Source organism: Rana temporaria, chromosome 5 (genome assembly GCF_905171775.1).
Source record: "Rana temporaria chromosome 5, aRanTem1.1, whole genome shotgun sequence".
NCBI lineage: Eukaryota > Metazoa > Chordata > Amphibia > Anura > Ranidae > Rana > Rana temporaria.
The window spans coordinates 158,019,067-158,046,450 of record NC_053493.1 but is presented as its reverse complement, the minus strand read 5'-3'; the positions used below and the strand labels follow the sequence as shown (position 1 = coordinate 158,046,450).

General features: G+C 42.7%; 1 protein-coding gene across 1 annotated transcript in view; it reads right to left on the bottom strand.

The window, feature by feature from the left end:
• The window catches only part of TRANK1 (tetratricopeptide repeat and ankyrin repeat containing 1), a 207,117-nt gene that overhangs the window by 155,622 nt on the left and 24,111 nt on the right, over positions 1–27,384 (bottom strand). Inside the window, 3 exon segments of the mRNA XM_040354425.1 lie at positions 2,826–2,976; positions 3,859–3,985; positions 26,217–26,348. Of these exon segments, the coding sequence (XP_040210359.1) occupies positions 2,826–2,976; positions 3,859–3,985; positions 26,217–26,348 (410 nt within the window).

The window sequence follows — 27,384 nt, the reverse complement described above, 5'->3', positions numbered from 1 at the left end:
GAACGCGCCACTCAAATTAGAGGAACTTTCATTGGCTGTGTCACAAATGGCAAATGGTAAAGCCCCTGGCACAGATGGCTTGCCAATCGAAACCTATAAGCGGTATGGGGGGACACTTCTGCCGGGCCTGCTGGAAGTATTAAATGAATCCTTTAAGACTGGTCGTCTTCCGGCCTCTATGGGGGAAGCTGTGGTGGTGGTACTTCCTAAGCCTGGCAAGGACCCCCTGCAGCCTGACTCTTACAGGCCTATATCGTTGTTGAATTCAGATGTCAAAATCTTGGCGAGGGTCTTGGCAAATAGGCTGGCTCCGGTTATATCTAGATTGGTCCATGTGGATCAGTCTGGATTTATCCCTGCGAGGTCTACAGCGTTAAATATCAGGAGGCTTTTCTTGAACATTCAGCTCCCGGTTGAGAATCCGGGGAATAGGGCGATCCTTTCCCTCGACGCTGCCAAGGCGTTTGACAGCGTGGAGTGGAAATATCTTTGGGCTGTGCTTCATGGATTTGGACTGGGGGAGGGTTTCATTAAATGGATAAAACTCCAACAGCGAGGATTAGAAAAAATTGTGTTGTCAGAGGCCTTCCCTTTGTTTCGGGAAACTAGGCAGGGGTGCCCTTTGTCGCCCCTGCTTTTTGCCCTTGCATTGGAACCCTTGGCCTCTAGAATAAGGGAATCACCTGACATAGTAGGTTTTAAACGGAAGCATAGGGAGGATAAGTTGTCATTATATGCTGATGACGCGTTTTTATACCTGGGGGATACGGATGGATCCCTGCTTGTGGCAATGCAACTGATTGAGCAGTTTGGAAAATTATCTGGTTTTGCCATTAATTGGCATAAATTGGTACTTCTCCCGCTGGATGATCTCCCTTCAGGATTGTCGGACAGTATTTCCAGGATACAGTTGGTAGACTCCTTTAAATACTTAGGAATAGTTGTAACTAAAGACCCAACAGATTATGTGCCCCTTAACCTTAAACCTCTCCTATAAAAGTTTTAAATTAAATGTTCTGCCTGGTGTAAATTACCCTTGTCTGTTACGGGACGTGTGAATTTGACCAAGATGATTTGGGCCCAACTGTTGTATGTCTTACATAATGCCCCGGTGTGGATTCCTAAGTATTGGTTCCAACGTATTGACTCCCAATTTCGGTACCCTAATTTAGAACAATCAAGTGTAAATAAAGCTTGCTACCCTACAGTACCCTAAGGATCAGGGTGGGATGGCTGTCCCTCATGCCCAGACCTATTTTTATGCAGCTCAAATGCAACACTTTACAGGGTGGAATCAGCCGACTGTGACCGACCCCTCTAGAGCTTTGCTCATAGACCCTGACACTTCATATATTGCATTATCCCATATGGAGATGGGTTTCCCTGCTGCCCCTGCAACGTGTCCTACAGTATGCCTTTTTAAGAAACTGTGGAGTAACATTAAACAGAGAATAGGACTCACAGGTTTTTTACCCAGTACACCCATCTGGCGTAACAGGTTTTATTCTGAGCTTGTCAAAATTTGCGGGTTGCTCTCGATGGGAGGCAGCTGGAGTCAAATACTTGTTCCAAATCTTTGATGGGGCGGATCTTAAATCTTATGAAAGGCTGAAAGCAGAGTTCCCTTTATTGGGTGATTCCCATTACTTATATATTAGGCTGAAACATGCAGTTAGATCTCAGAGAAATTGTTCATCCCTGCATTAGGAGGACTCCAATTTCCTGGGTTCTGTCTTTGATGAGACGGTGAAGAGGAGTATCATTTCCAGAACCTACCTACAGCTGCTGGCCCATATACAAGTGCCTGATGTTCTGCCCTGTAGGGAGAAGTGGGAGAGAGATATTGGGTCCATTGTTAGGGAGAGATGGGAACAAATATTGCAAGCTGGTCCCTTAGTGTCAGTGTCTGCAGCACAGAGGCTGTCACACCTGTTCATTCTTCAAAGAGTGTATAGGACTCTGGTACAGCTACATCACTGGGGTAGACGTGACGCCCCCATATGCCCTAAGTGTAAGACTAATTCGGGAGATTTTCTCCATATGCTATGGAGGTGCCCCAGACTTGTGGGATATCGGAATGCAGTAGTCGCGTTAATTAATTCTACATATCAAGTTCAATTGCCTGTGACTCCACTGGTGTGCTTGCTCGGGGGTTTGGACAAGGACTTGTATTCTCCTCCTACCTATATTGCCCTGCTTAGATTACTTTATTTGGCAAGGAAGCTCTTGGCGAGATATTGGCTGTCTACCCGAGTTCCGATGAGCCGGCAGTGGATCCAGGCGGTGAATAAGATTCTAATACGGGAAAAAAATACATACGCTCATAGAAAATCTCCAAGAAAGTTTGAACAAATCTGGTTGGGTTCCCCGGACGTAGCTCCCCCACAATTGGTTCTTAACAGACTGCTACAGTGCTAAGGACTTAGATAGACACATTTTTTGAATCCGGTCTACTCCTACGGTTAACGGACAGGGGGTTAACGGGTCGGGTGACTTGAATAATGATTAGCGGGTGTCGTCAGGTTGAGCAGATTTATGTTTTGCTTCTGTTTTAGTTTTGTTTTTATTTGTTTATTTTTTCCTGTTTCACTGTTTTGTGTTTTTGTTCCTCCTTTTGGAAGATATAGCGAAGGGCGAGGTGGACGTTGTACATGGGGTCTTTTCAGTAATAATATCATGGTTGTATTATGCTCCTTGTTTTTGTACAACTGTCAATGTATTTGTACTTGGCCTATTCTTTTGAATGCTTAATTGTAATGTCTGTGCCCTTTGGCCTCTTAATAAACATATTTTTTGATAAAAAAAAAAAAAGGCAAATGAAATACCTTCAAAAGTCTTGAAGACGCCATGCAGAAAGTCTACTATATCTCTGGATTGCTCGCTGCCCCGAAGGATCATAAGGCCAGACATAAACATGTTCAAGGCATCATGTATGCTATTTAACATCAGCAAGGAATGTCCAGCACGGAAATACGCCTGTAATGGGAACAGTAGTTATCTCCATTATTACAGTTTTATAGACCTGCTTGTAGGAGAATGAGACAACAAAATTTTTTTTGCAACAAATGCACTCAGCTTTGGGCACTTTTGTATTCAACTTAATTCTAAAGGGATAAGCAGAATAGCTTTTTAAAATGTCTCTAATTGATAATTTTGAGTACCATAGACCTTACAAGTTGCAAATTTGATCAATGATTGCATGACTATAATATACACTACCATATTTTATTCTACAGGCCCTCTAAAAAAAAAAAAAAAAAAACATTGATAAACAATTTTGAAGGTTTTAAGAAATTAAGCCAAAAATACAGATCATAAGTACAGAAATGTAAAGAAAATTTGTCTCCCAGTAACAGGTCCGTCAGCATTTTTTACTTTTTTTTACTGTCTTAGTTACAAGACTTGTAAATTTATGGGAAATTCAATAAATACCTGTGGTATAAAATGTTACTCTTTGTTGTCCCACCATTCTCTTACCACTATATCCCAGCACAATGCAAAGAGCTGAGGCAGACAGAATGAACTGTTTCCAGACACACACCTAGGATGAAATCAGTGTGTGTGTGTAATTATATATATATATATATATATATACACACACACACATATATATATATATATATATATATATATATACACACACACATATATACACACACACACACACATACATACATATATATATATATATATATATATATATATATATATATATATATATATACACACATACATATATATATACACACACACACATTTCTGTTTTTTTATTAATACACATCCTAAGTTTAAGCATTTAAAATTCTAATAATGATAATAATACAAAGCCAATCAATAAAGACAATCAGCAAAGCATACCTTAGCAAAAGAAGGATTAAAAGTAAAACTTTGTGATGCTGAAAAACATGCCTCTTGCCATCTTCTAAGTTTGAACAAGGCATTAGCATGGTTATTCCAAAATACTGCCATTTGATGACTGTAGTCACTGAAAGAAAAAAATTCAAAAATGTAATTATTATTATTTTTCCCATTTCTGGCTGGTTACGCTACCCACACCTCCCCACATTTTTTGAACAAACAGCAACAAATTGGAAATCTGCCTAGAACCAATTAAATTGCACAAGGAGTTATGAAATAAGCATAATGCAGTGAAAAAGAAGAGAAAGTAGAATCTGTACATGCCACCAAAACTCTCCCACTTGAGTGGAGAATAAAGTTACAGGTAAGTAGTTAGCTGGTACAAATGGATAGATGGAAGGAAGTCAAGGAAATTCTGCTTATGAGATCACAACAGCCATCACAATCTGCTCAGGGTTTACAGTGTAACTCCAGCCCAAATAATTTTACATTAAGATAGAGTAGGGATAATTAAAATAGTATTGGTGCCTCTGGTAGTTCCTGTATCAGTGGAAATATTATCGAGGAAATCTGGAGAAAGTCTCCCTAACTGGAACAAAACAGTCTTAAAAACATTTACATTAAGTATAACAGTAAAACTTATTTTTTTTTAGCTTGGCTAGAGTTGAAACTGATTAGAAAACCTGTAAGGTTTTTATTTCATGCTGTGTCCCTGTTAGGAAGAGCCACCCTCCCTATTTTTCCCCTTTACCCTTATTATCGAAAGTCAAAGAAAATCCTAAACTTTACAATGTCCCCTAAAAAGTAAGGAGAGGGGAAATCTCCCAATGGGGAAACTAGCTATGGTCACCTGGGAGGCTTCAAGGAATTCCTCAGATTTGCATGGATTTCCTGTCACTTTCTGTTTTGGCTATGGGGCAGGGAGTGAAGGCAAATCTCCCAAATGGGTCACAGATGGCAAAAAAAATTACATGGGTTATAACCCTCCCTTACAAAATGAAAAAGAAAAAAAAAAAAAAGTGCGGGAAGTGGTTTCGTTATCCTGACTTGACGTCTATTGACGTCCTGCAGGATAACAGCCGCCGCGCGCGCGGTGCGTCAGTCTGACACACTGCTACTTCGATCTTGGTATAGAGCCAACGGCGGAGGCTCTTTACCACTTGATAAGCTGTGTCCAATCACGGCTGATCACAATGTAAACAGGAAGAGCCGCTGATCGGCTTTTCCTCACTCGCGTCTGATAGACGTAAGTAGAGGAGAGACGATCGGCTGCTCTCCTGACAAGGAGGGGTATGTGCTGATAGTTTATCAGCGCAGCCCCCCCTCGGATCACCATACAGGACCACCAGGGATATGCATCCACACTAGACCACCAGATATGCCCCCAATACCACCAGGGAATGCCAATCTGTGCCAAGGCAGCTGTCGACCAGTGCCCACTCAAAATCCCTGCCAGTGCCCACCCAAAATCCCTGCCAGTGCCACCAGGGATACCCATCAGTGCAGCATTTCAGTGCCGCATGTCAGTGCCCATTAATGCCCATCAGTGCCATGTATCGATGCCCATCAGTGCTGCCTATCAGTGCCCAGCAGTGCCGCCTATCAATGTCACCCATAAGTACCCACCATTGCAGCCTTTTAGTGCCCAGTGTCGCCTATCAGTGCCACCCATGAGTGCCCATCAGTGCCACCCAACAGTGCCGCCTATCAGTGCCCATCGTCAGTGCCACCTCATTGGCGCCGCCTCATCTGTGCTGCCTTATCAGTGCCGCCTTATCAGTGCCCATCAGTGAAGGAGAAAACTTACTTATTTACAAAATATTATAACAGAAAAAAAGAAAAACTTTTTTTCAAAATTTTCAGTCTTTATTTGTATAGCAAAAAAAATGCAGAGGCGATCAATACCACCAAAAGAAAGCTCTATTTGTGGGAACAAAATTATTAGAATTCTGTTTGGGTACAGTGTAGCATGACCGTGCAATTGTCATTTAAACAGCGACAGCGCAGAAAGTTGAAAATTGGCTTGGGCAGGAAGAGGCGTAAGTGCATGGTATTAAAGTGGTTAACTACTTCCAGTTCAAGCTTTTTCTGGCACTTTTTGTTCACGAGTAACAATGAGCATTTATTGCTAAATTAAATTACTTAGAACCCACAAGCATTATATATATTTTAAAAGCAGAGGCTCTACAGAATTTGTGGGTTTTCATTTTTTTTTAAATCACACAGTATTTGCGCAATGGTTTTTCAAACACAATTTTTGGGAAAAGATACACTTTTTAAAACTTTAATACAAGATATAAATAAATAACCCAGTTTTTTGTAAAATATAACGTCACACCAAGTAAATAGATACTAAACATATCCCGCCATTACTGCCCATGATCCGACGTACGCGGTGATACCTCACGTGTGTGAAGATTGTGGTTTGCATGTGCAAAGCGCGCGTTTGCCTTTCCACGCAAGCACGGGAGGACTTTCATTTTTTTAATATAATTATTTTTATTACACTGTTGCTTACATTTTTTTAAAATCGATTTTATTGTCACATGGTATGTAAACATCCTTGTGATAGCAATAGGCATGTGGCGGGTCCTCTTTGTGGCGAGCTCCTCCTCTGCCCTTAAAAGCATTCAAAACACCAAGATTGGTGTTCAAAAAACAGCGCTGATGGTTTCCGATTAAACCGAAGTGATGTCACGTCATCGCTTCCAGGTTACTATTATGAACAGGTTGCTGTCCTGTTCTAAAAAAAAAAACCTTAGAACTTTTATAATTTTCTTTGATTTTAGCAAATAAAATTACACTCAAAAGCATTTAATGTGCATGGGCATGTCTCAGTAAAGAAGGAGCACAAGATACAGGGACCAGGAAGGAAGATAGATGGATGCAAACCTACGAGGACAGATGCAGCCGGGGATCCCTCACTGTAGCCACTGCGCACTTCCCTTTAGAACAAAGCTGAGCAGGAGCTGTCAACTGCTTGGACTTGTGGAGATGCGTTTCAAAGGCAAGTAACATATTTTTTCTCAGTCTCATGAGACCTGTTCCCGGCTTGCCTCATATTCAAGGCAAATGCCCCTGTCATTCGTTTGAGTGCCAAAGAAAATTGCTTAGAGCGGGATGGCAGCCTATTAGAGAAGCAAAAAGATTTTATATTGGAATTGTTGCCAATACTAACTATGGAGCTGCGATGTGGAGATGGGCATGAAATTTGTGACCAGTATGGCCAATTTATTTATGGCAGTAGCACTCCGGGACTAGTTTTTGGGCAACGATACATAGATGATGTCCTCCTCCTTTGGGATGGTGATGTGCGTTCACTCAAGTTTTTCATACAGAACCTAAATATTCATGACAGGGGCATTCGCCTTAAATATGAGGCAAGCCAAGAACAGGTGCACTTTTAAGACTACAAAGTGGCTGTAAAGCCACTGTGTCTTATTCCTAGAATCCACTGTGTAGGATTAAATTATGTGCCCCAGTGTAAGTGCTTGTTAAAAAAAATATATATACAGCTTTATACCTTATTTTATAGTGTTGCTTAGTAGTCACGTGACTGCCCGTCGCTCTCCTGCCCTGATCTGATAACTACAGAATGAGGGACTGAGAATCCTCCACTGACGTCAGCCAGGAGGGGGGGAGGAGTGCAGTGGGCGGTCACATGAATGAAATAAGGTATAAAGCTACATATTTCTTATAAAGTACGTACACTGGGGCACAAAATCTAACAGTGAATTCTAGGAATAGAACACAGTTATTTTAGCAGTAGGAGGGGCAGGAAGCAGATCAGCACAGACTAGCTGACAGGCAGGGAGGGAGGGGGAGAGAGGAGAGACAGCGTGTTGACAGAGGCACATAAACTGTCCACTGTACTTTTTCTGTACAATAAGTGGGTAGATGGATTGCAAAAAAAATGTTAGTTAAATGCAGGGTGAGTGATGTGGAAGATGATACAAATAATTGTTTTTTGATAACAAGTGTAGAAACACAACATTACACAATTAAAAAGATGTTCAGAAAAACACTGAAACCTCTTATACCAGATACTCCATCTGCAATATATCGGGGGATACCTTCTGTTCAATATAGAATAGCTCCAAGTGTAGTTAACGTCCCTGCCCCCCCCCCCCCCCAAAAAAAAAGATTATGCCACTATGGTATGTTTGTATCCTTGTCAAAAATGGTCCGTATATCATTATTTATCAATAATAAAGCGGGGAGAAAATGAATGTCCTTACAATCACAACAAATCAGCATTACGATATTAAGAAATGTTTTAACATTTTCTTCAAAAAACATGGGGTACATGATTCAATGTTCTTGTTCAGTATGTGGGATGCACAGTGCGTGTGCTGCATGTGTGTCTCAAAGAGCCTATAGCGAACTTTAAGAGAGGATATTCTGGACATTACCCAACTAAACACTGTGCCAGGTAATATAATAAAGATGTAACTGGCACTCTTATTTTTAGCTATAGATAAAATTACACCCCATTCGAGAGGTAGCCATGTATGTAGGGAAATATTACGATTAGAAACACAATGGATATACAACTACCACATTTTAATCCTAATCCATCTAGTCCTGCAAAAAAAAAAAAAAAAACTACTATAGTCTTCTCTCCAGCGGCACCTTCTGCGTGCAGGATAAGCTATGGAGCTTCTGTTGACTGCCTCTCCGGTACACTGAAGCCACAAACGACAGAACAGCCTGGCCCCACGGGCCAGATCGGCTGCAGAATATGCAAGTAAAGCGATTTTTTTTCTTTACAAGGCTAGGTCGAGTAGGCTTAGAATATGGTTGAGTGTAGGTTTAGTCAGGTTTTGTCTTTACTTCCACTTTAAATATTTGAGCATTTACAGTAGCAAGCATGTACTCCTTACTAGCAATAACCATGCGGTATGTCAAATTGTGGTCTACGCTCAGACACATGATGGGGCATGGTATAAATACATTATTTGTTTGTTCACTATTAAATATAATTTTGTAGGGCCATCTGGTCATAGGGACAGTTTTTAAAAATGTTGCTTTTAGGTTTCCGACTTCCTTTGTACAAATAACAACAGTGCGGTGTACCGAGTCTGGCCAGTCCCCTGTTGAGGTTTGCAGCAAAATGCATTGGGTAGGGCCTACAGGCGTTACATCAGCACACACAGCTTCCAGACACCAGGCAGATGGTGTTTGCCATGTAGGACTATCTGTGAAGATTACCATATGAAAATGATTTGCAAGTACGTACTTTGCTTTTAAAATAAATGGTACTTTTAGCGGTATTATCCTATGGAAATTATACTTTTTACTATGGTGAGAACATGGCAGAAATATGAGACCCAGTGTGTGGCTGTACCATGGTAAAAAGTTTCAGTTTTTGGATGCATTTAACCCACAGGAGCCATTAACCCTTTGAGTGCATTATGACCATTACAGCTTGGTGGTCATTGAGATCCAGTAAGCATTGTGTGAGCACACTTGGGGAGCACAGATCTTGGAGTTCTGGATACTCTTGGTGTTGGAAAAGTGGATTTCACATTATCTTTATGAATGTTTTCTCTTTGAAATACATTTATTTCATGTGATCTGGATTAAGTATATTACGTTTTTTGTTTAAACAGCTGATTTTTTTTATATATATATATATTCCTTGAACAAAGGGTTTTATTGAAAACACATCAACAGAAAAAAAAAAAAAAACAGTGGTGGACACACCATGAGTTAACAAGTATAAAACTGGAGGCGTCAGAAAAGTTAGTCCGTATTCCTGAGATTGATCCAGCTCCTAGAAATCCAAGGGCGGACGTAGAAGACCAGCAATAGGATGTCACTACCTCATGCGTCCTGCTAAAGTAACATTATGCTGCTCTAGATGACATACCGGCTATCACACCGGAGTATATGTAGAACTTAAAAGCAAAATGGCTATTCAATGTGCAACATTACAAAAAGGAAAACAAACTTAAAAAAGGCACATAACAGAGAATAACATTCGCCAATTTGTAAAATAAACAACAGCGCATCATGTGTCCAAGACCAACAGGACCAAGCATGTGGCCCGAGCCACAAAGAGGCTGAAGAGAGTGAGGGTGAGAAGAAAGAGAACCAGCTAGAAGAGTAGCATGAAAAAAAATAAAAATAAGGAAGAGCAGGATAGGAGAAGAGGATATACACATACACACAGACACACACACACACACACACACACACACACACACTACCAGTTCCTTCACGTTGGATGGTTTGCACTTGTGAACAGCAATCTTTATTGAGGTCTGGGCTTTGACTAGGCCATTCCAACACATTTACATGTGTAGCGCCTGGTTACTTTTCAGAACCGATGCTAGTGTAAATTTAGAGGTGGTCATAGAGTTAAGTGAGTCTGACCAGGTTAATCTGTTTAAATTTGGAGCCTTTGCCTCAGCTTTGGCTGTGCTGTGGGTTCATTCTGTTGTTTCTGAGGTGCGGGTCACACCCCAGGCCGACAGGTGGCAGCAGTGGAGTTAAGGATTTGGATACTTTTCCCAGCAGCCTATCAGGAGGGGTTTTTCTCGCTGTGCTTGCTGATGAGGGGTATTTATGAGGCAGACGCCATTCTCTTGGGTCTTCTTCCCGTGTGGCGCCCATCTTCAGGGTAGCCATACAACAGCACCCCGGCAAAATGGCCTTCCAGGCCGGGGTGTGCGTGCCAAGCAGTGTTCCTGGTTCCGGGACCATGTTGGCCCGGGGCAACTGAGCTGCGGCTGGGGCCCAGTGATTGACTGGGTCCCCAATCTGAAGAAGTCCTGAGCAGTCTGTTCCTGTGAGAGGAAGCTGTTCATGGAGAGTCTACCTGAGGAGTACCAAGAGAGGCTGGTGTTCCAAGAGGGCCCTAACTATCCACCGGGGACCAATGTAACTGAACAGAAAATAGTTAAACATAAAAATTGTAAAAAATAAAATAAAAAAAATGATACATGTGACACTGTATATTATATTATATGTATATTAAATAAATTATCGGTATCGGCGAGTACTTGAAAAAAAAAGTATCGGTACTTGTACTCGGTCCAACCCTAATAATTAGCGTCCCTGTGCAATGTAAAAAATCTGCTGATCTGTGCCTATATAAGCTCGGCTCCCAGCGCTCAGCTGACTTGTCAGCTCTTTCCTCTCTCAGTTCACAGTTCCAGTGGTCGGGGCCGAACCCTGCCGCTGACGTCAGCTGGAGAGGAGGGGAGAGAGTCGACAGTCAGCTCAGTGACGGGAGCCGTGCTCATATAGGTACAGATCAGCCGATTTTCTACATTACACAGGCATACTTATTATAATGAAAAAAGCTGCGCCTTCTGAGCGTAGTAAGTAAATTTATTAAAAATATGTTTAAAAAGCTCGTTTGTGAGTGTATTTGTCGTATATGTTTTTTAAACATTTTTAATAAATTTACTTACTACGCTCAGAAGGCGCCGCTTTTTTCTTTCTTTTGCTACATTTCAGATTTCCTTCATCTGTTAAGCAGGCTGCCATCTCTGCGGAAGTTTTATTTTTGGTTATTCAGATTGATTTATGGACTTTAGCCACAGTTACATTGTTCCCATAGCAGTAGTTTCTATTACTCTTCCAGAAGTGCGCTCAATTAACTCTTTGATTTTTATACTTATTATAATGGTACAGAGGATTACAGCATTAAGCTGCAGATAAAAGAGTAGCAGCAACCGGGGGGGCACTTGTACAAGCAGACAAGGAAGAAGAGAAGGGGGGCAGAGGAGACAGAAGAGCAGGCTGCATATTATGGAGGAAAGTATGCCGACTTCGGTGTCAGGGCTCAGCAGCCATGATATATTGGAGTCAGCGTACAGCCAGGCAGGATCAGCCAGGTATTTCTGGTGTTACATGGGTCCAAATTACACAGCACAAGCACTTTGATGTATAACATGCTTTAAGGGAACAGGATCCATTTTCTTAATTTTTTTGGGGGTTAACAAACGCTTTAAGAAGATTGATGCCTTCAAAAAAAATAAGCCGATCTAGACAGACAGTCACAGGAAGAGTAGAGGAACTGGCTGAAAATGTAGAAGAAACGGATAGGTTTCTTATGTTATTCTTTAGTGCTGGATGAAAGCACCAACTTAACAGGTAGAGTTACTTAGCTAGATTCAGAATTTGCGCCGGCACTAATTTAAGCGTATTCTGGTAACCAGATACATTTAAATTAGGCTCAGATACGAGCGGCGTAAGTGTCTTACACGGTCGTATCCTAAAGTGTAATTTTTAGGCTGACCGCTAGGTGGCGCTTCCATTGCGGTCGGCGTAGAATATGTAAATCACTATATAAGCCTATTCACGAACGTACGCCCGGCCGACGCAGTACAGATACGCCGTTTTCGTAACGCATTATCAGGCCTAAAGTTATTCCATTAAATAGCTGGAATAGTAATGTTAAGTATGGCCGCCGTTCCCGCGCCGAAATTTCTAAAATTTTACGTCGTTTGCGTAAGTCGTCCGTGAATAGGGATTTAGGTAATTTACGCTTACGTCTAAACCAATAGGACCGTGCGGCGTACTTTGCCACAATGCACACTGGCATATGTACACGGACGGCGCATGCGCCGTTCGTAAATTACGTCAATCACGTAAGGTCACCCCCCATTACCATAAAAAACGCCCCCTCAGCTAAATTTGAATTGGGCGCGCTTACGCCCGCCCGATTTACGCTACGCCGCCGTAACTTAGCAGGCAAGTACTTTGTGAATCATGTACTTGCCTCGCTAACTTACGGCGGCATAGTGTAAACACGATACACTACGCCGCCGCAGCGCTACGCCTGCCTACCTGAATCTAGCGAACTATAACTAGCGCACTCAGAATCTGGTGCTGCTGTGAATGGTAGTCAATCAGCTTTTAATCTGAGCTTGTTCAATTAAGCTTTGACAAATAAAACCTGGAAGCGGATTTGTTTCTATGCCGAAGTGAGCCCGATTTTGCACTCACCAGCTTTAGTAAATAAAACCCACACTGTTCAACTATTCATGGTATGGATGACAAGTTAGAAGTGCTGAAAGAACTTTTAGTAATGTCTCCACTGAAAGGGACTACGAGGGGAGTCAATATGTTCAATGCAACCAAAGCTACCCTCTGAAAATACCAGATGAGCATCCAAGATCTCGTAGGAGTGGTGACAGATAAAGCCCCAAGTTTGATCGCAAGAATTATGGATTTGTGGCACTTTTAAGAGAATACAAATTCTCCTACCACTCACTGCATTATTCATCAGGAACATCTGTGTGCAAAATCCCTAGGATTTGTCAATGTAATTAAAGTAGTCACTGAGATTGTGAACTTCATCCGGGCAAGGGGTTTGTATCACCAGCAGTTTTAAAATTGAAACTAAATACGATAAAGGAACCCACTGATGTGCAATAGTTGAGTCATGTAAAAGTTCTGCAACAAATTTTTGAATTCAACGTTGCCATCCAAGAAAGTTGCCATCCAGAGTTGCCATCCAGAGTTTAAATGGTCCCAAATGGATGGGCCAAACTTGCCTTTCTTACAGACATCCATTCTCATTTGAATAAACTCTGTTTAACCACTTCAGCCCCAGAAGGATTTACCCCCTTAATGACTGGGCCATTTTTTACAATACGGCACTGCATCGATTTAACTGACAATTGCGCGGTCGTGCGACGTTGTATCCAAACAAAATATATGTCTTTTGCCAAGCTGACCAAGATTTTACATAGACGCCAATGTTAAGTATTAGGGGGGCCTGTGCCATGCCAAGCTGATCAAGACCTCCCAGGAGCCAATGCAAAACCGGAAAGGACGTCCACAGCTGCTAAAGGAGGAAGTGAAATTAGATATAGGCTTAAAGGGTTTGTTTTCTAAATAGGTTTCTTTAAGCTAGTGCATTGTTGTTTCACTTACCTTTTCCTTCGATTTCCCTTATGTTTCCTAAATATTTTTTTTTCTTTGTCTGAATTTCTCACTTCCTGTTTCTCCTCAGTAAGCTTGCCCTCATCCGAGCTGTTCTGGCTGGGGGTTAGTCAGCCAGAACAGCTTACTGAGGAGGAACAGGAAGTGAGAAATTCAGACAAAAAAAAAAAAAAAAACATTTAGAAGAGAAATCAAAAGGAAAAAGATAAGTGAACCAACATTGCACAAGCTTAAAGGAACCTATTTAGAAAATAAAAAACAAACCTTTACAACCCCTTTAAATCAGGTAAGTGAACAGAAAAAAAAGAAAATGCCAATTCATTTTAAGGATGCACATTTAGTGAGGATTGAAAAATGTGGGTGGAACTTCGCTTTAATAGAGTGTTGCTAATCACGATAGGGAAGGATACAGATTTTTTTTTTAAGTACGTGTTAAGAGAAGACTTTGCAAGTATGAAGTGGGATCAGTGGCGTATCCAAGGTATGGCAGCCATGGCAAGTACCATGGGCGCCATGTGGGGGGGGGGCGACAAAAAAAGAAACAAAAAAAAATTCCCACCCACACCCGTCCTCCGAGTCCTGCGGGCTGCCTCCCACACTATAGCCCCCGGTGAAGGCACAGCACTTCACTTGTAGTACTCTTACTTGGCTGGATGGCAGTGTTTTCAGAGAGTGACAGGTGCGGGCGCCCCCATGCTTGTAGATGAGTGTGACTGTCCAGACCATCGTGATTCGGCTAACTGGCGGTGGCGGAGCTTTCCTCCTCTGCGCGGCTTTCATCTTCTCCCCGAGCGAGTCGGTCACGTCACGTGAGGTCGCCGTCACTGAGGAGAACTTCAGCTGACAGGAATTGGACTCTGGAACCCGAGCCCCCAAGCCAGGCAGCACTGCAGCAGCGGCAGCCTGCAGGTACAACATAGCTATCATCATGTGTATATGATGTGACAGTGTGCCAGGCCAGCCCACCTGCCAAGCAGCCAATCAAATATGGTGTCTGCTTGCTCAATATGGATGAAATAAACTGTAATTATGCATAGCCATAGATATCATAAATAATATGATTTGTGCAACAGCAGGTACTACTTGCACAAATCACTTTATTTATGATATTTATGGCTATGCATAATTATCATTTATTTAAACCATTTTGAGCAAGCAGACACCATATTTGATTGGCTGCTTGCTTCTGTTTGGACCTGTGCCTGGCACATTTATGACTTAGGCTATTTTCACACTGGGGCTTTGCGCCGTTGGCGGTAAAGCGCCAGTATTTTAACTGCGCTTTACTGTTGTTTTTGCGGCGCTATTCAGCCACTAGTGGAACGCCTCAAAGATGTGGCTGGCAGGACTTTTTTGAGCATCCTGCCAGCGCACCACTAGCTGCCCAAAAAGGGTTAAAACCACCCGCAAAGCGCCGCTTTGCTGATGGTTCGGTGGCGCAGAAGCAATGTGTACACTGTTCCTACAGCGCCACAAAGATGTGGCTAGCAGGACTTTTTTGAGCGTCCTGCCAGCGCACCGCTCCAGTGTGAAAGCCCTTGGGCTTTTACATTGGAGTAAGAAATAAGACTCTTTTAGGGCTCTTTGCAGGGCTTTTCCTGAGTGCTTTCACACTGGAGCGGAGCGCTGGCAGGACATTAAAAAATGTTCTGCAAGCAGCATCTTTTAGGCGCTGTAGGAGCGGCTCCTAAAGCGCCTCTGCCCATTGAAATCAAAGTGGCGCTTTGCGGGCGTTTTTTTTACCTGTTCTCGGCCGCTAGCGAGGGTTAAAAGAGCCCCACTAGCGGCTGAATAGCGCCGCGAATAAGACAGTAAAGCGCCGCTAAAAATAGTGTTGCTTTACCGCCAATGCCCCCACCTCCCAAGTGTAAAATAGGCCTTAAAGCAGGGCTCAAGTCCTGTGGGAACACGTGGGAACAGAGTTCCTGCACTTTTTTCACAGCAGGAACTCGGTTCCCTTTTCAGGACTAGAGCAGCCGAGCCGCCTGAGCCAATCCTTCACTAAGCGGCGATGCCCAGCTCGAGTCATTGTCAGGGGCAGGCGAACCTTAGTAATCCTTTATGTTACTGGCTGCTTCCTGTATATGGATTCATCGGGTAGTGTGCGGGTATTCCGTCACTTCCTGGATGCCGCAATGTCTCCTGGGAGCTTTTGTAATTTTTCCCCAGGAGACATTGCGGAGGAACTTGCTTCTTTCTAAATCCTGCAAAAACTCGCAGCAGACCTCCGCAATGTCTCCTGGGAAAAATGACAAAAGCTCCCAGGAGACATTGCGGCATCGAGGAAGTGATGGAATACCCGCACACCACCCGATGAATCCATATACAGGAAGCGGCCAGTAACATAAAGGATTACTAAGGTACAGTGGATCGAAAAAAAACATGCGGTTTAGTAATTATGCATATGAGCGTATCATTTTTTTTTTTGGTGGGAGAGTGGATCTTGGGTGGGAGTTCCCACACTTTTTTCCCCAGGACTTGACCCCTGCCTTAAAGTCATCATAATGTGCGATTGTGCGTGTGTGCTAAGCAGACAGTGTCAGAGGCGCTGGCGCAGCAGTGGCGGAGGACTGTATCCATTATGAGGAAACATCCCCTGCACTGCTGCGTGTCCCTGATCATCACAGTGCCACTGCCAGTGAGTGTGACCTGTCTGTGTTCCACTGTGTGCAGTCACTGTCTCTGATGTTCCGTTCCACTCTGCCTTTCTGCCCAGTGCTGTTCCCGTACACTGCATGATCCGCCCCCAAGGAGGCCACTCTCTCTCCCTAATGCTAAGTGCCCATACACCACACGATTCCTCCGCATTTCTGTGTGCTGTTATTACTGCATTTTTGGGTGCTGGTAAGGCCGCATTTATGGGTGCTGTTACCACATTTATGGGTGCTGATGTTACTGCTTTTATGGGTGCTGATAAGGCTGCATTTATGGGTGCTGATAAGGCCGCATTTATGGGTGCTGATAAGGCCGCATTTATGGGTGCTGATGTTACTGCTTTTATGGGTGCTGATGTTACTGCTTTTATGGGTGCTGATGTTACTGCTTTTATGGGTGCTGATGTTACTGCTTTTATGGGTGCTGATGTTACTGCTTTTATAGGTGCTGATAAGGCCGCATTTATGGGTGCTGATATTACTGCATTTATTTGTGCTGATGTTACTGCATTTATGGGTGCTGATGTTACTGCAATCATAGGTGCTGATATTACTGCATTTATGGGTGCTGATGTTACTGCATTTATGGGTGCTGATGTTACTGCATTTATGGGTGCTTATGAGGCTGCATTTATGGGTGCTGATAAGACCGCATTTATGGGTGCTGATGGTACTGCATTTATGGGTGCTGATATAAGAGAAGAAACAGAAAAAATTACTTTGAGCAGATCATAGACCAGTTTGCATCAGTGAAAGCAAGGAAGGTGCAGTTGTAATTTTAATGTAGTGCCAATCCATAATTTGTTAATGGGAAGATTAAAGAGTTTTGTCAGCTGTTTTTTTTGTTAAGGTTATCTGAAAGATGGGTTTCTAATGTTTTGACAGGGGCGCAGTTTTAGTGCTTGCCATAGGCGCCATTTTCACTAGATACGCCTCTGGGTGGGATAATGAACCTTTTTCCCCAGCTGACCTGTACAGCAACTCAAAGCTCTAGAGCAGGGATATGCAATTAGCGGACCTCCAGATGTTGCAAAACTACAAGTCCCATCATGCCTCTGCCTCTGGGTGTAATGCTTGTGGCTGTCAGTCTTGCTATGCCTCATGGGACTTGTAGTTCTGCAACAGCTGGAGGTCCGCTAATTGCATATCCCTGCTCTAGAGTCTAGGCGAGTGCCAATGCAGGAATTAGTGCCTAAAGCTACATTATAGGCACCCCACATATAGTTTTCAGCAAGGTTCAGGTCACCCAAAGCTCAGCCCAGGAGTCAACAGATGCGGAAAGCTGCAAAAATAGAAGCAGCAGTGGCCTGGAGGGGCTACAAACTTAATAGTGGCATGATGTAAAAAAAATAGGCAGGAAAAAACAAAACCATAAAAGAAACGGTTGGGCCGATCTCTGGGCAAAGAGAAGATGTTTGTACACCTAAGGACACTAGCAAAACTGAGGCTTGCTGGAAGTGGGAGAGGTTATGCAAGGGCTGTACTTTACAGCTTTGTGTCCAATTATCTGGAGGTAGCTACATAATCCAAATCGACTAAGAACCTTTGTTCTGTAATGTATGATTAAAAAATATGTTTTTTTTTATTATTATTATACTTACCAAGATGGATGAAGCACTGCAGATCACTCAGCTATCAGTGCTCTGTAAGCAGAGAGCTGGCAATTGACAGTCGCCGCTGTCTGCTCCGCCCTGCCCCCAACCCCTCACCCCACATAGAGGGATTGGAAGCAGCTGGATCAGGCTCTCAGTAACCTGTTGAGAGGCTGAGCAAGGGCCAGATCCAGGCTTCTGGGTGGATCCCCACAGGAGATCGTACAAATACAAAAAAATATAAAAGTAATTAACTTTATTAACTGCTTGCCGTCCGCTACATGCAGATATACGTCTGCAGCATGGCACGGACAGGCAAAAGGACGTATATATACGTCCCCGTGGCATTGTGGGCGGTGCGCGTGCAAGCTCCATGAGCCCGACCGCGGGTCCGATGTCCGCAATTGTCTCACGGTGAGGAAGAACGGGGAAATGCTGATGTAAACCAGCATTTTCCCAGTCTTCCTAGTAACAGAACAGTGATCACAGCTTCCTGTAATCGGAAGCGGTGATCAATGTCGTGTCACACATAGCCCATCTACATAGCCCCCTACAGTTAGAAGCACTCCCTAGAGCACACTTAAGCCCTTCAGTGCCACCTAGTGGTTAACCCATTTGCTGCCAGTGTCATTTTCACAGTAATCATTGCATTTTTATAGCACTAATCACTGTAAAAAGGATAATGGTCCCAAAAATGTGTCAAAAGTGTCCGATGTGTCCACCATAAAGTCGCAGTCATGATATAAAAAAATATTAATAATTGCCCCCATTATTACTAGTAAAAAAAATATAAGAATGCCATAATTCTATCCCCTATTTTGTAGACGCTATAACTTTTGCGCAAACCAATCAGTATATGCTTATTGCGTTTTATCTTTTAACCAAAAATATTTGTAGAATACGTATCGGCCTGAACTGAGAAAAAAAAAATAATGTTTTTTTTACATATTTTTGTGGGATATCTATTTAGCAAAAAGTTAAAAATATTGCATTTTTTTTCAAAATTTTCACTCTATTTTTGTTTATAGCGCAAAAAATAAAAAAACGCAGAGGTGATCAAATACCACCAAAATAAAGCTCCATTTGTGAAAAATTAAAAAGAATAAAACAGGGAAGCAAAAAAAAAAAAAAAAAAAAAAAAAAAAAAAGATGGCTGTTATAGAGAGTGTTCCAAACTCCTGTAGGTGTCAATATAGCCAGACTCCTAAATTAATGTGTCCCAGATTTTGTGTCATTTTATAACAGGGATCATGCAAGGGTTTGCATGCAAAGAGTCTCAGACCAGGTACAAGACTGATTGTCAGATAGTTTTCCCCACAAAATGTCAATCAGTCTAGCATCTAGCACTCTTAGCTCCTCAGGTGTCGGCTGCTGGCCATCCAGCCTCAAGGACAGGCATACCTGACAAGAGTACTATATGAGGCAAAGAGCTGTACAACCCAAGCAGGGCAAGTGGGTTTTAATGTGATGCTTTGTACTTTGAATCCAATGTTTGAAACAGCATATCTCGAATTTCTCCAGTTTGCTGGAACCATGCAAGTTGCTGTGCCTTGTATGTGGCCTGGTATGCTTCATACCAGGTCGGTTTTTTTTTTCTCTCATTTTTCCATTGCCGGCAATGTTTTTTTTTTTTTTTAATTCGGCTGTCAGCAGGCAAGTCCAATGACAGCTGATGACTCATCTGTTAAGGCCCTTTTCACACTTACACGACTTCAAAGTCGTGCGATTTTGCGGCCACGATTTGGGATCAGTACAACTTCGACTTTGCCACAACTTTGGCATTAACCAATAAAAACATACATAGTTGTTTCCAGTTCCTGTTTGCTTCCTGGTTGTTGTGGTGTGGTGTGCGGTTACAGAAAATGTTTGCTACTCAATATATTGCCACAACAGTCGTCATTGCTGCTGCAGCAGCAGTGCATGAGGAAGAAGAGGAGGAGGAGAAGCGGAGGCGGATAAGACGCCGATATTGGGTACATCCCATCATTGCTAATCGTGAAGATATGGGTCAATATGGGTCCTCTATAATGATCTTCGTGCACATAATGGATTTTTTTTTAACTATACACGGATGTCAATTAACAGGTGAGAACATCTATGTCCATGTGAACTAGTTGTTCACATGTTGGTCAGTGGCAAGAATATCCCCTTCATTGGTGGTGAGTGGGAAGAATGTCCCCTTCATTGGTGATCAGTGAGAAGAATGTCCCCTTCATTGGTGATCAGTGGGAAGAATGTCCCCTTCATTGGTGATCAGTGGGAAGAATGTCCCCTTCATTGGTGATCAGTGGGAAGAATGTCCCTGTGGCGGATCTCGAATACCCCAGATGGGCACATCCGCCAGACCTGTGTCTCCTGTACTCCAAACGCACCCGCAGCCTGCAGATTTGCCATAACCAGCCCTTAACCCCTCAATCACGAGACCATCCACACAGGCGTTGAGGGTTAAACATACAGAGCATAAACGGTTTATTAAATACAAGACATTCACTTTTACACACAATTAGGGACACTCCCCTTAGCTTTGTCAGAGGGGAGGGGGTAGGGGGATAAGGAACAACCAATGGGAACTGAACACTTGTACATTGAAACAGAAACTACAGATAAACCTAAAGGGATTATGGTAAGCGGGTAGCCTCTCAATACACATCCTCTGCAGAGAGATGTCTCCAGTCCAGACCATTGTCTATGTGCCATTTACCAACACAATTAGACACAGCAACAAGAGGGGGGGGGGGGAGAAGGGATGTAGCTCTACATTATCTCAATGTCAGCTTGTCCCCAGGTCTCCAGTCTCTTCTGGGCCATAATCTGTGGGTAAGAGGCCAGATAAATTGAATGATTTGCTCATTATCAAGGACATCTTTTTTTACCCGTTTGCAGCACATTGTTCCTGGGGGAATAACCAGGAAGTGAATGTGTGGTGGAAAAATGTGCTTGGGAGGGGGCTACTATGCTAATAGGATTGGGTGGGATAAGGGTCAAAAAGCTGCTTGTGCTTACAAAGTTGTACTGAAATCGTGTCTATAGTATTCAGGCATGCTACTTGAGGGTTTAACATTGAGGTCTATGGACATCAACTTACATGGAAGTTGGACCAAAGTAGTGCAGGGACTACTTTGAAGTCGGCACTACTTAAAGTCGTGCCAGTATGAATGGTGTTCATTGAAAATCATGGAGAATGACTTGTCATACGATTTTGCAGTACAAAATCGTGAGACAAGTCGTATAAGTGTGAAAGGGGACTAAGGATGCACCGGCCAGCTTCCCAGTCCACTCATTAACAACCAGATTATCACTAAGCTTTGCCCAATAAAATGTCGCTAGGGATAAATATTACATGGGAAATGCTTAAAAATGTGATTAGTGTAAACTTAATTTAAATATAAGAATTAGTTATAAGAAAGCATATATAAAAAATACAAAATATTATATATAAATCCTATTCTATCGAGTAAGCCGAAATTTGCTTATAGAAAGTCCCCTAATATTAAAAGTAAGGCGGCACCCAGCAAACTTCAGGTTAAGCCATTACCCCCAGGGTATTCCCTTTCAACTTTCTTAACCATCTCGGGCATGTATGAGTGCCGCAAGCGGCTATGTACGACATGTTGGTTTGTTAAACATGGCCAGAAGGATTTTTGTGTGAAAGGTAAAACATATCCTATCAAAGGTTTTCACACATCCTCCTCTGACTATGTAGTGTATTGTCTGACATGCCCTTGTGGCCTTTTTTTATGTTGGGCGAACGATCAGACCATTACGTAAACAATTTGGTGACCACTGCAGCTTCATTACTGATGGACTAGATATTCATAGCGTCCCCAGGCACTACATTGAACACCATAACAAATCCAATGATGGTCCATTGGTTTGGGTCATTGAGGCGATGCCTAGAGACCTCCCCCTGCTGAGCGTTTCCTTAAGCTTTGCCACAGAGAAATGTATTGGATCTTCTCTTTGAATGTTTTGGCCCCTGGAGGGTTAAATGAGGATTTTGAAATTAGTGCTATACTCTAGAACCTCATTCACTATCAAATTCTCATTTTCCAGTGCCCATATTCCCTTTGGGCATGTCCCCCATTGGATAATTGCAGTATATATATATATATATATATATATATATATATATATATATATTTTATATATATGCTTTCTTATAACTAATTCTTATATTTAAATTAAGTTTACACTAATCACATTTTTAACCACTAAAGCCCCGGACCTTTAGGCAGCTAAATGCCCAGGCCAGGTTTTGCGATGCGGCACTGCGTTGCTTTAACAGACAATTGCGCGGTCGTGCAACGTGGCTCCCAAACAAAATTGACGTCCTTTTTTTCCCACAAATAGAGCTTTCTTTTGGTGGTATTTGATCACCTCTGCGGTTTTTATTTGTTGCGCTATAAACAAAAATAAATAGAGCGACAATTTTGAAAAAAATCCAATATTTTTTACTTTTTGCTATAATAAATATCCCCCAAAAACATATATAAAAAAAAATGTTTTCCTCAGTTTAGGCCGATACGTATTCTTCTACCTATTTTTGGTAAAAAAAAAAAATTGGTTTGCACAAAATTTATAGTGTTTACAAAATAGGGGATAATTTTTTTTTTTTTTTTACTACTAATGGCAGCGATCAGCGATTTTTTTCGTGACTGCGACATTATGGCGGACACTTCAGACAATTTTGACACATTTTTGGGACCATTGTCATTTTCACAGCAAAAAATGCATTTAAATTTCATTGTTTATTGTGAAAATTACAGTTGCAGTTTGGGAGTTAGCCACAGGGGGCGCTGAAGGAGTTAGGGTTCACCTAGTGTGTGTTTACAACTGTAGGGGTGTGTGGCTGTAGGAATGACGTCATCGATCGAGTCTCCCTATAAAAAGGGATGACTCGATTGTTGCAGCCGCCACAGTGAAGCACGGGGAAGCCGTGTTTACATACGGCTCTCCCTTTTATTCAGCTCCGGGGAGCGATCGCGAGGGGGCGGCTAGAAACGAATAGCCGCCCCCTCGTCCCGGCATCGCTCCCCGCGGGGTTTCCGGCAGAAAGGCAGGGACGTACATAAGCACAGGCCCATATGCCTGTATGTGCCATTCTGTGGACGTACATATACATGCGGCGGGCGTTAACCGGTTAAGCATTTTCCATGTAAGATTTATCTCTAGCGACACTTGCTATCTAGGAGCTATGCACGGTATGAATGCGGTGTTCTGTTTTACATTTGTCCTGTGTGTTCATGCCTTCTTCCCCTATATGTTTTCTTGCAAATATCTGTTGCACTTGTCTTGACGGTTCTGTGTGTGGCACGCATCCCGTGTGTCTCTATGTTTTACTGTGGAGCCCTGTGTCCATTGATCTACCGCCCACACCCCCGCCCACAGACAATAAGAAGCTAAGCTTTTATTAACTTGATGTCATTGGCTGAAAAAGGAACCAATAAGTAGTTCCGAAACACGTCCCATTTTGATGACCTACTTCCTGTTTGCGGTCCACGCTGGTTGTTGTCCCCTTCTGCTGACATCATTTCCGTGATCCTTGTTCCATGCTGACCTAGATGGTGGGACTGCTTAACCAGTTTTCAGTGCCTGGAGCGTACATCTGCTGGTCTCCCTGGATTTTCTGCTGGAAGCTATATATACTGGGACCTTCGTGATGCTGGATCACCCATTGTACATACTCATGACATGCCCTGTCTTACCTTCGATGCTGCAAGTGTTTTTAATCCTTTTTGGGGATATTAAAACGTTTAATTCTGCACTTAAAGGCACCTTTTTCTTTTATGTTTTTTCAATTAGAGATTGCTTTCCTCTTTGAGTGCGGCCTGATGCGTTTGAAGATCATATCCTCTGAATACCCTTATCCAATGCAGACATTTTCTAGGTCCAGAAACTCAGAGCACCCTTGTTACATGTTTAAAAGGGAGGAGGTGAAAGGGTAGGGCTCCAAAAGGGAAGAAGCTAAGGGGAAAATAGTACTGGGAGAATACAATAGGCCTGATCACGGATGTGGAAATATGGGGCAATTTAGGAAACATCGATCACAGGTCAATTGGCTTCAGTATAAATCACACAAACAAAAAACATTAGGGGAATACAAATAATTTCAAAAAGAGCCAACTTCCCTAAACTACGAACCTTGCTAGAAGATAAGTTGGAGATAAAATCTTAGAAATAAAGAACACGGAGGAGAGATGGGTTTGCTTTAACCACTAGACCAGCCCTCAAAACTGACACTCGCCGCTCGCATTTTGCGAGTAAATTTTGAGGGCTGGCGAGTGTCTGGCTGGCTGCTTGGGAGCGGGGGGGGGGGAGCAGAGCAGAGCCGCCGCCGCGTTCAAACTGCGGGGAACATTACAGCTCTCAATACAATAGCCGTGTTCCCTGCAGCGCGCGTCTTATGCAGCCCCTCCCTTCCGGGAAACTTTGATAGGCAGATCACCCATACCAGGATTGGATGGGTGATCTGTCTATCAAAGTTTCCCGGGACAAGAGGGGAGGGGCTGTATAAGACGCGTGCTGCGGGGAACACAGCTATTGAATTGAAAGCTGTAATGTTCCCCACGATTTGATCTATTCGGCGGCAGCTCCTCCACTCCTACCCAGCACAGGTAGGATGCGGGGGGGGGGGGGGGGGGGAGGACGAGAACTCTGGCTGCAATGTGGGGGGGGGTCAGGGGACTCTGGCTGCACCGTGGGTCAGGGGACTCTGGCTGCATCGTGGGTCAGGGGACTCTGGCTGCACCGTGGGTCAGGGGACTCTGGCTGCACCGTGGGTCAGGGGACTCTGGCTGCACCGTGGGTCAGGGGACTCTGGCTGGAAAATGGGGACATTTTGCTGCATTGGTAGACATGGGCAGGCTGCATTTTTGGGCACGGATTAAGTTGTTGTTAATATTTATTACTTATTTCTACATAAAACATTTAAGTGTAATTTCATGAGATTTATGAGGGCGTGTCTAGGGGCAGGACATGATAGGGGTTGGGCGGGGCAACTGGTGGCAAGTATGCCTTGAGGCCTGGCTAGTAGCTCAGGACTTGAAATTTTGTGCTCTGCACTAGACTACCGCCAGGCATCACATGACGGCGGGACGATAAGCCTCTCGTTCTGGGCAGACGTCACATGATGTCCTCGCCTTCCCGAGCCACTAGGGGGTGCTTGTGCTCACCCGCCGCGTCACTGGGAACCCGATGCGACAGAGATCCACGTCCTGTCAGGCAGAGGAGATCGGTCACCTCCCCCAGTCAGTCCCCTCCCCCTACAGTTAGAATCACTCACTAGGGTAGACATTTAACCCCTTGATCCCCCCTAGTGTTAACCCCTTCCCTGCCAGTCACATTTGCACAGTAATCAGTGCATATTTATTCCCCAAAAATATGTAGAAGAATACGTATCGGCCAAAACTGAGAAAAAAAAATATATTTTTATATATTTTTGGGGGATATTTATAACAAAAAAAAGTAAAAGTAAAATATTGCTTTTTTTTGCACACTTGTTTATAGCACAAAAAAAAAAAAAACGCAGAGGTGATCAAATACCACCAAAAGAAAGCTCTATTTTTGGGGAAAATTGATTAAAATTTCATTTGGGTACAGTGTTGCATGACCGCGCAATTGTCACTCAAAGTGAGACACTGCTGAAAGCTGAAAAATGGCTTGGGCAGGAAGGGGGTGAAAGTGCCCAGTATTGAGGTGGTTAAAGTAACGGTTGTACACCCTGTACAACCACTTTTACCTACAAGTAAGCCTAGATTAAGGCTTACCTGTATGTGCTGGAAATATTTCCTAAACCTCCACGGTTTAGGAGATATTTACAAGAGAGACGTGTGCTGATGTCTACGGCGGTAGCACACCTTAGAAACGGCGATCGTGGCTTTTCTAAAGGAGGTCATGCCGTGACTGGCGCCTCCCACGCGCATGTTCGGGAGTGATGTCATCGCGGCTCCAGCCAATCACAGCGACGGAGCCGCTATACCCGGAAGTAACTCCGGGACAATATGTTGTGGGCCGATGTTGTGACGGGGCACTGCAGCGGGGGCTTCAATCCCAGGTGAGTATTACATGATGAGCTACTTTGTGAAGTCATCCAAGATTATAGCATAAAGAATAAAGTAAAAATAAATCACTGAATGATAATGGAGCAATAAATGATCACAGATTTAAAAAAAAAGGACACAGAATCTTAAATTATAACTGACACACTCACCCAAGATGCAAAATGTGTGTCATAGCATTAATGGCATGCTGATATTTATCAAGTGCTTGCATGTAGTGACCAGCTTTAAAAAACTCATTTCCTTTGGTTTTCATCTCATTTGCAAGCGATAAGTACACCAGCCTGCCAAAAAGGAAAAAAAAAAAAGAGAGAATTTATTTAAAGTTTATTATTTCCAGCAAATAATGATTTTAGTGCATTTTTAGCCAATATATTGCTTTGGTAAACACTTGTGCAAATATTGCGAGGTCTTAAAAATCAATAGCACCTTCCTTTTATTCTACTGGTCCTATGCTTTCAGAAAATACAGTAGGGTAGTCTTCCAGGCCACGATTGCAGACTGACAGCAGTGAGAGCCAGTGATGCAGAGGATATTATTTGTTGACAGCTTTACCCCCAGATGCCTGCATACTTCGATGTGCCCGTTTTATTCATCAACCATGTGTACCTTCATTAAATATAACCATTATTGCCACACTTTGAGGCGTCTCTCTTCTCTTTTATACTCTGTAGCTCCTGCTAGATTTTGCTTCCAAGCCCCTTGTGGAGGCTGCCATTTGTAAATGGACATTTTATGGTTACACAACCTATCACATTGCCATGATCTTTTTATATGAACTATAAACTGAAAGACCTATGAATAAATGGTTGTGGAACAAAATCATCTGTGTTTCCAATATTTCTTATGGGGAAATTCACTTTGATATACAAGTGCTTTGGATTACAAGCATGTTTCCGGAACGAATTATGCTCGCAATCCAAGGTTTTACTATGGTTTGGGCTTCTTTTACAAACTCTGGAAGCTTTAAGGGAAAACAAAAACCTTAAAAAAAAAAAATATACAAAAATTTGTTATAAACTAGATACAGCTTAAGCTTCTATATTTAGTAGGAATTTTGTGTTTATTATATCTGCCATTAATGATTTTAGAGATTTTGTAGTGAATATATTTTGCCCTAAAAATAAATAGCACCTTATTTGTATTCTATTGGTCATGTTCTTTCAGAATTTTCTTTCAATTATTATAAATATGGACTTGGCAGCGAAAATGATAAAAACTGTTGCAGTTCTAAACAAATATAGTCACGCATGTGTTAAGCTGACCATGCAGGTTACAATCTGACTGTACAACCTTCTTAGAGCTTCCAACAGCTACAAT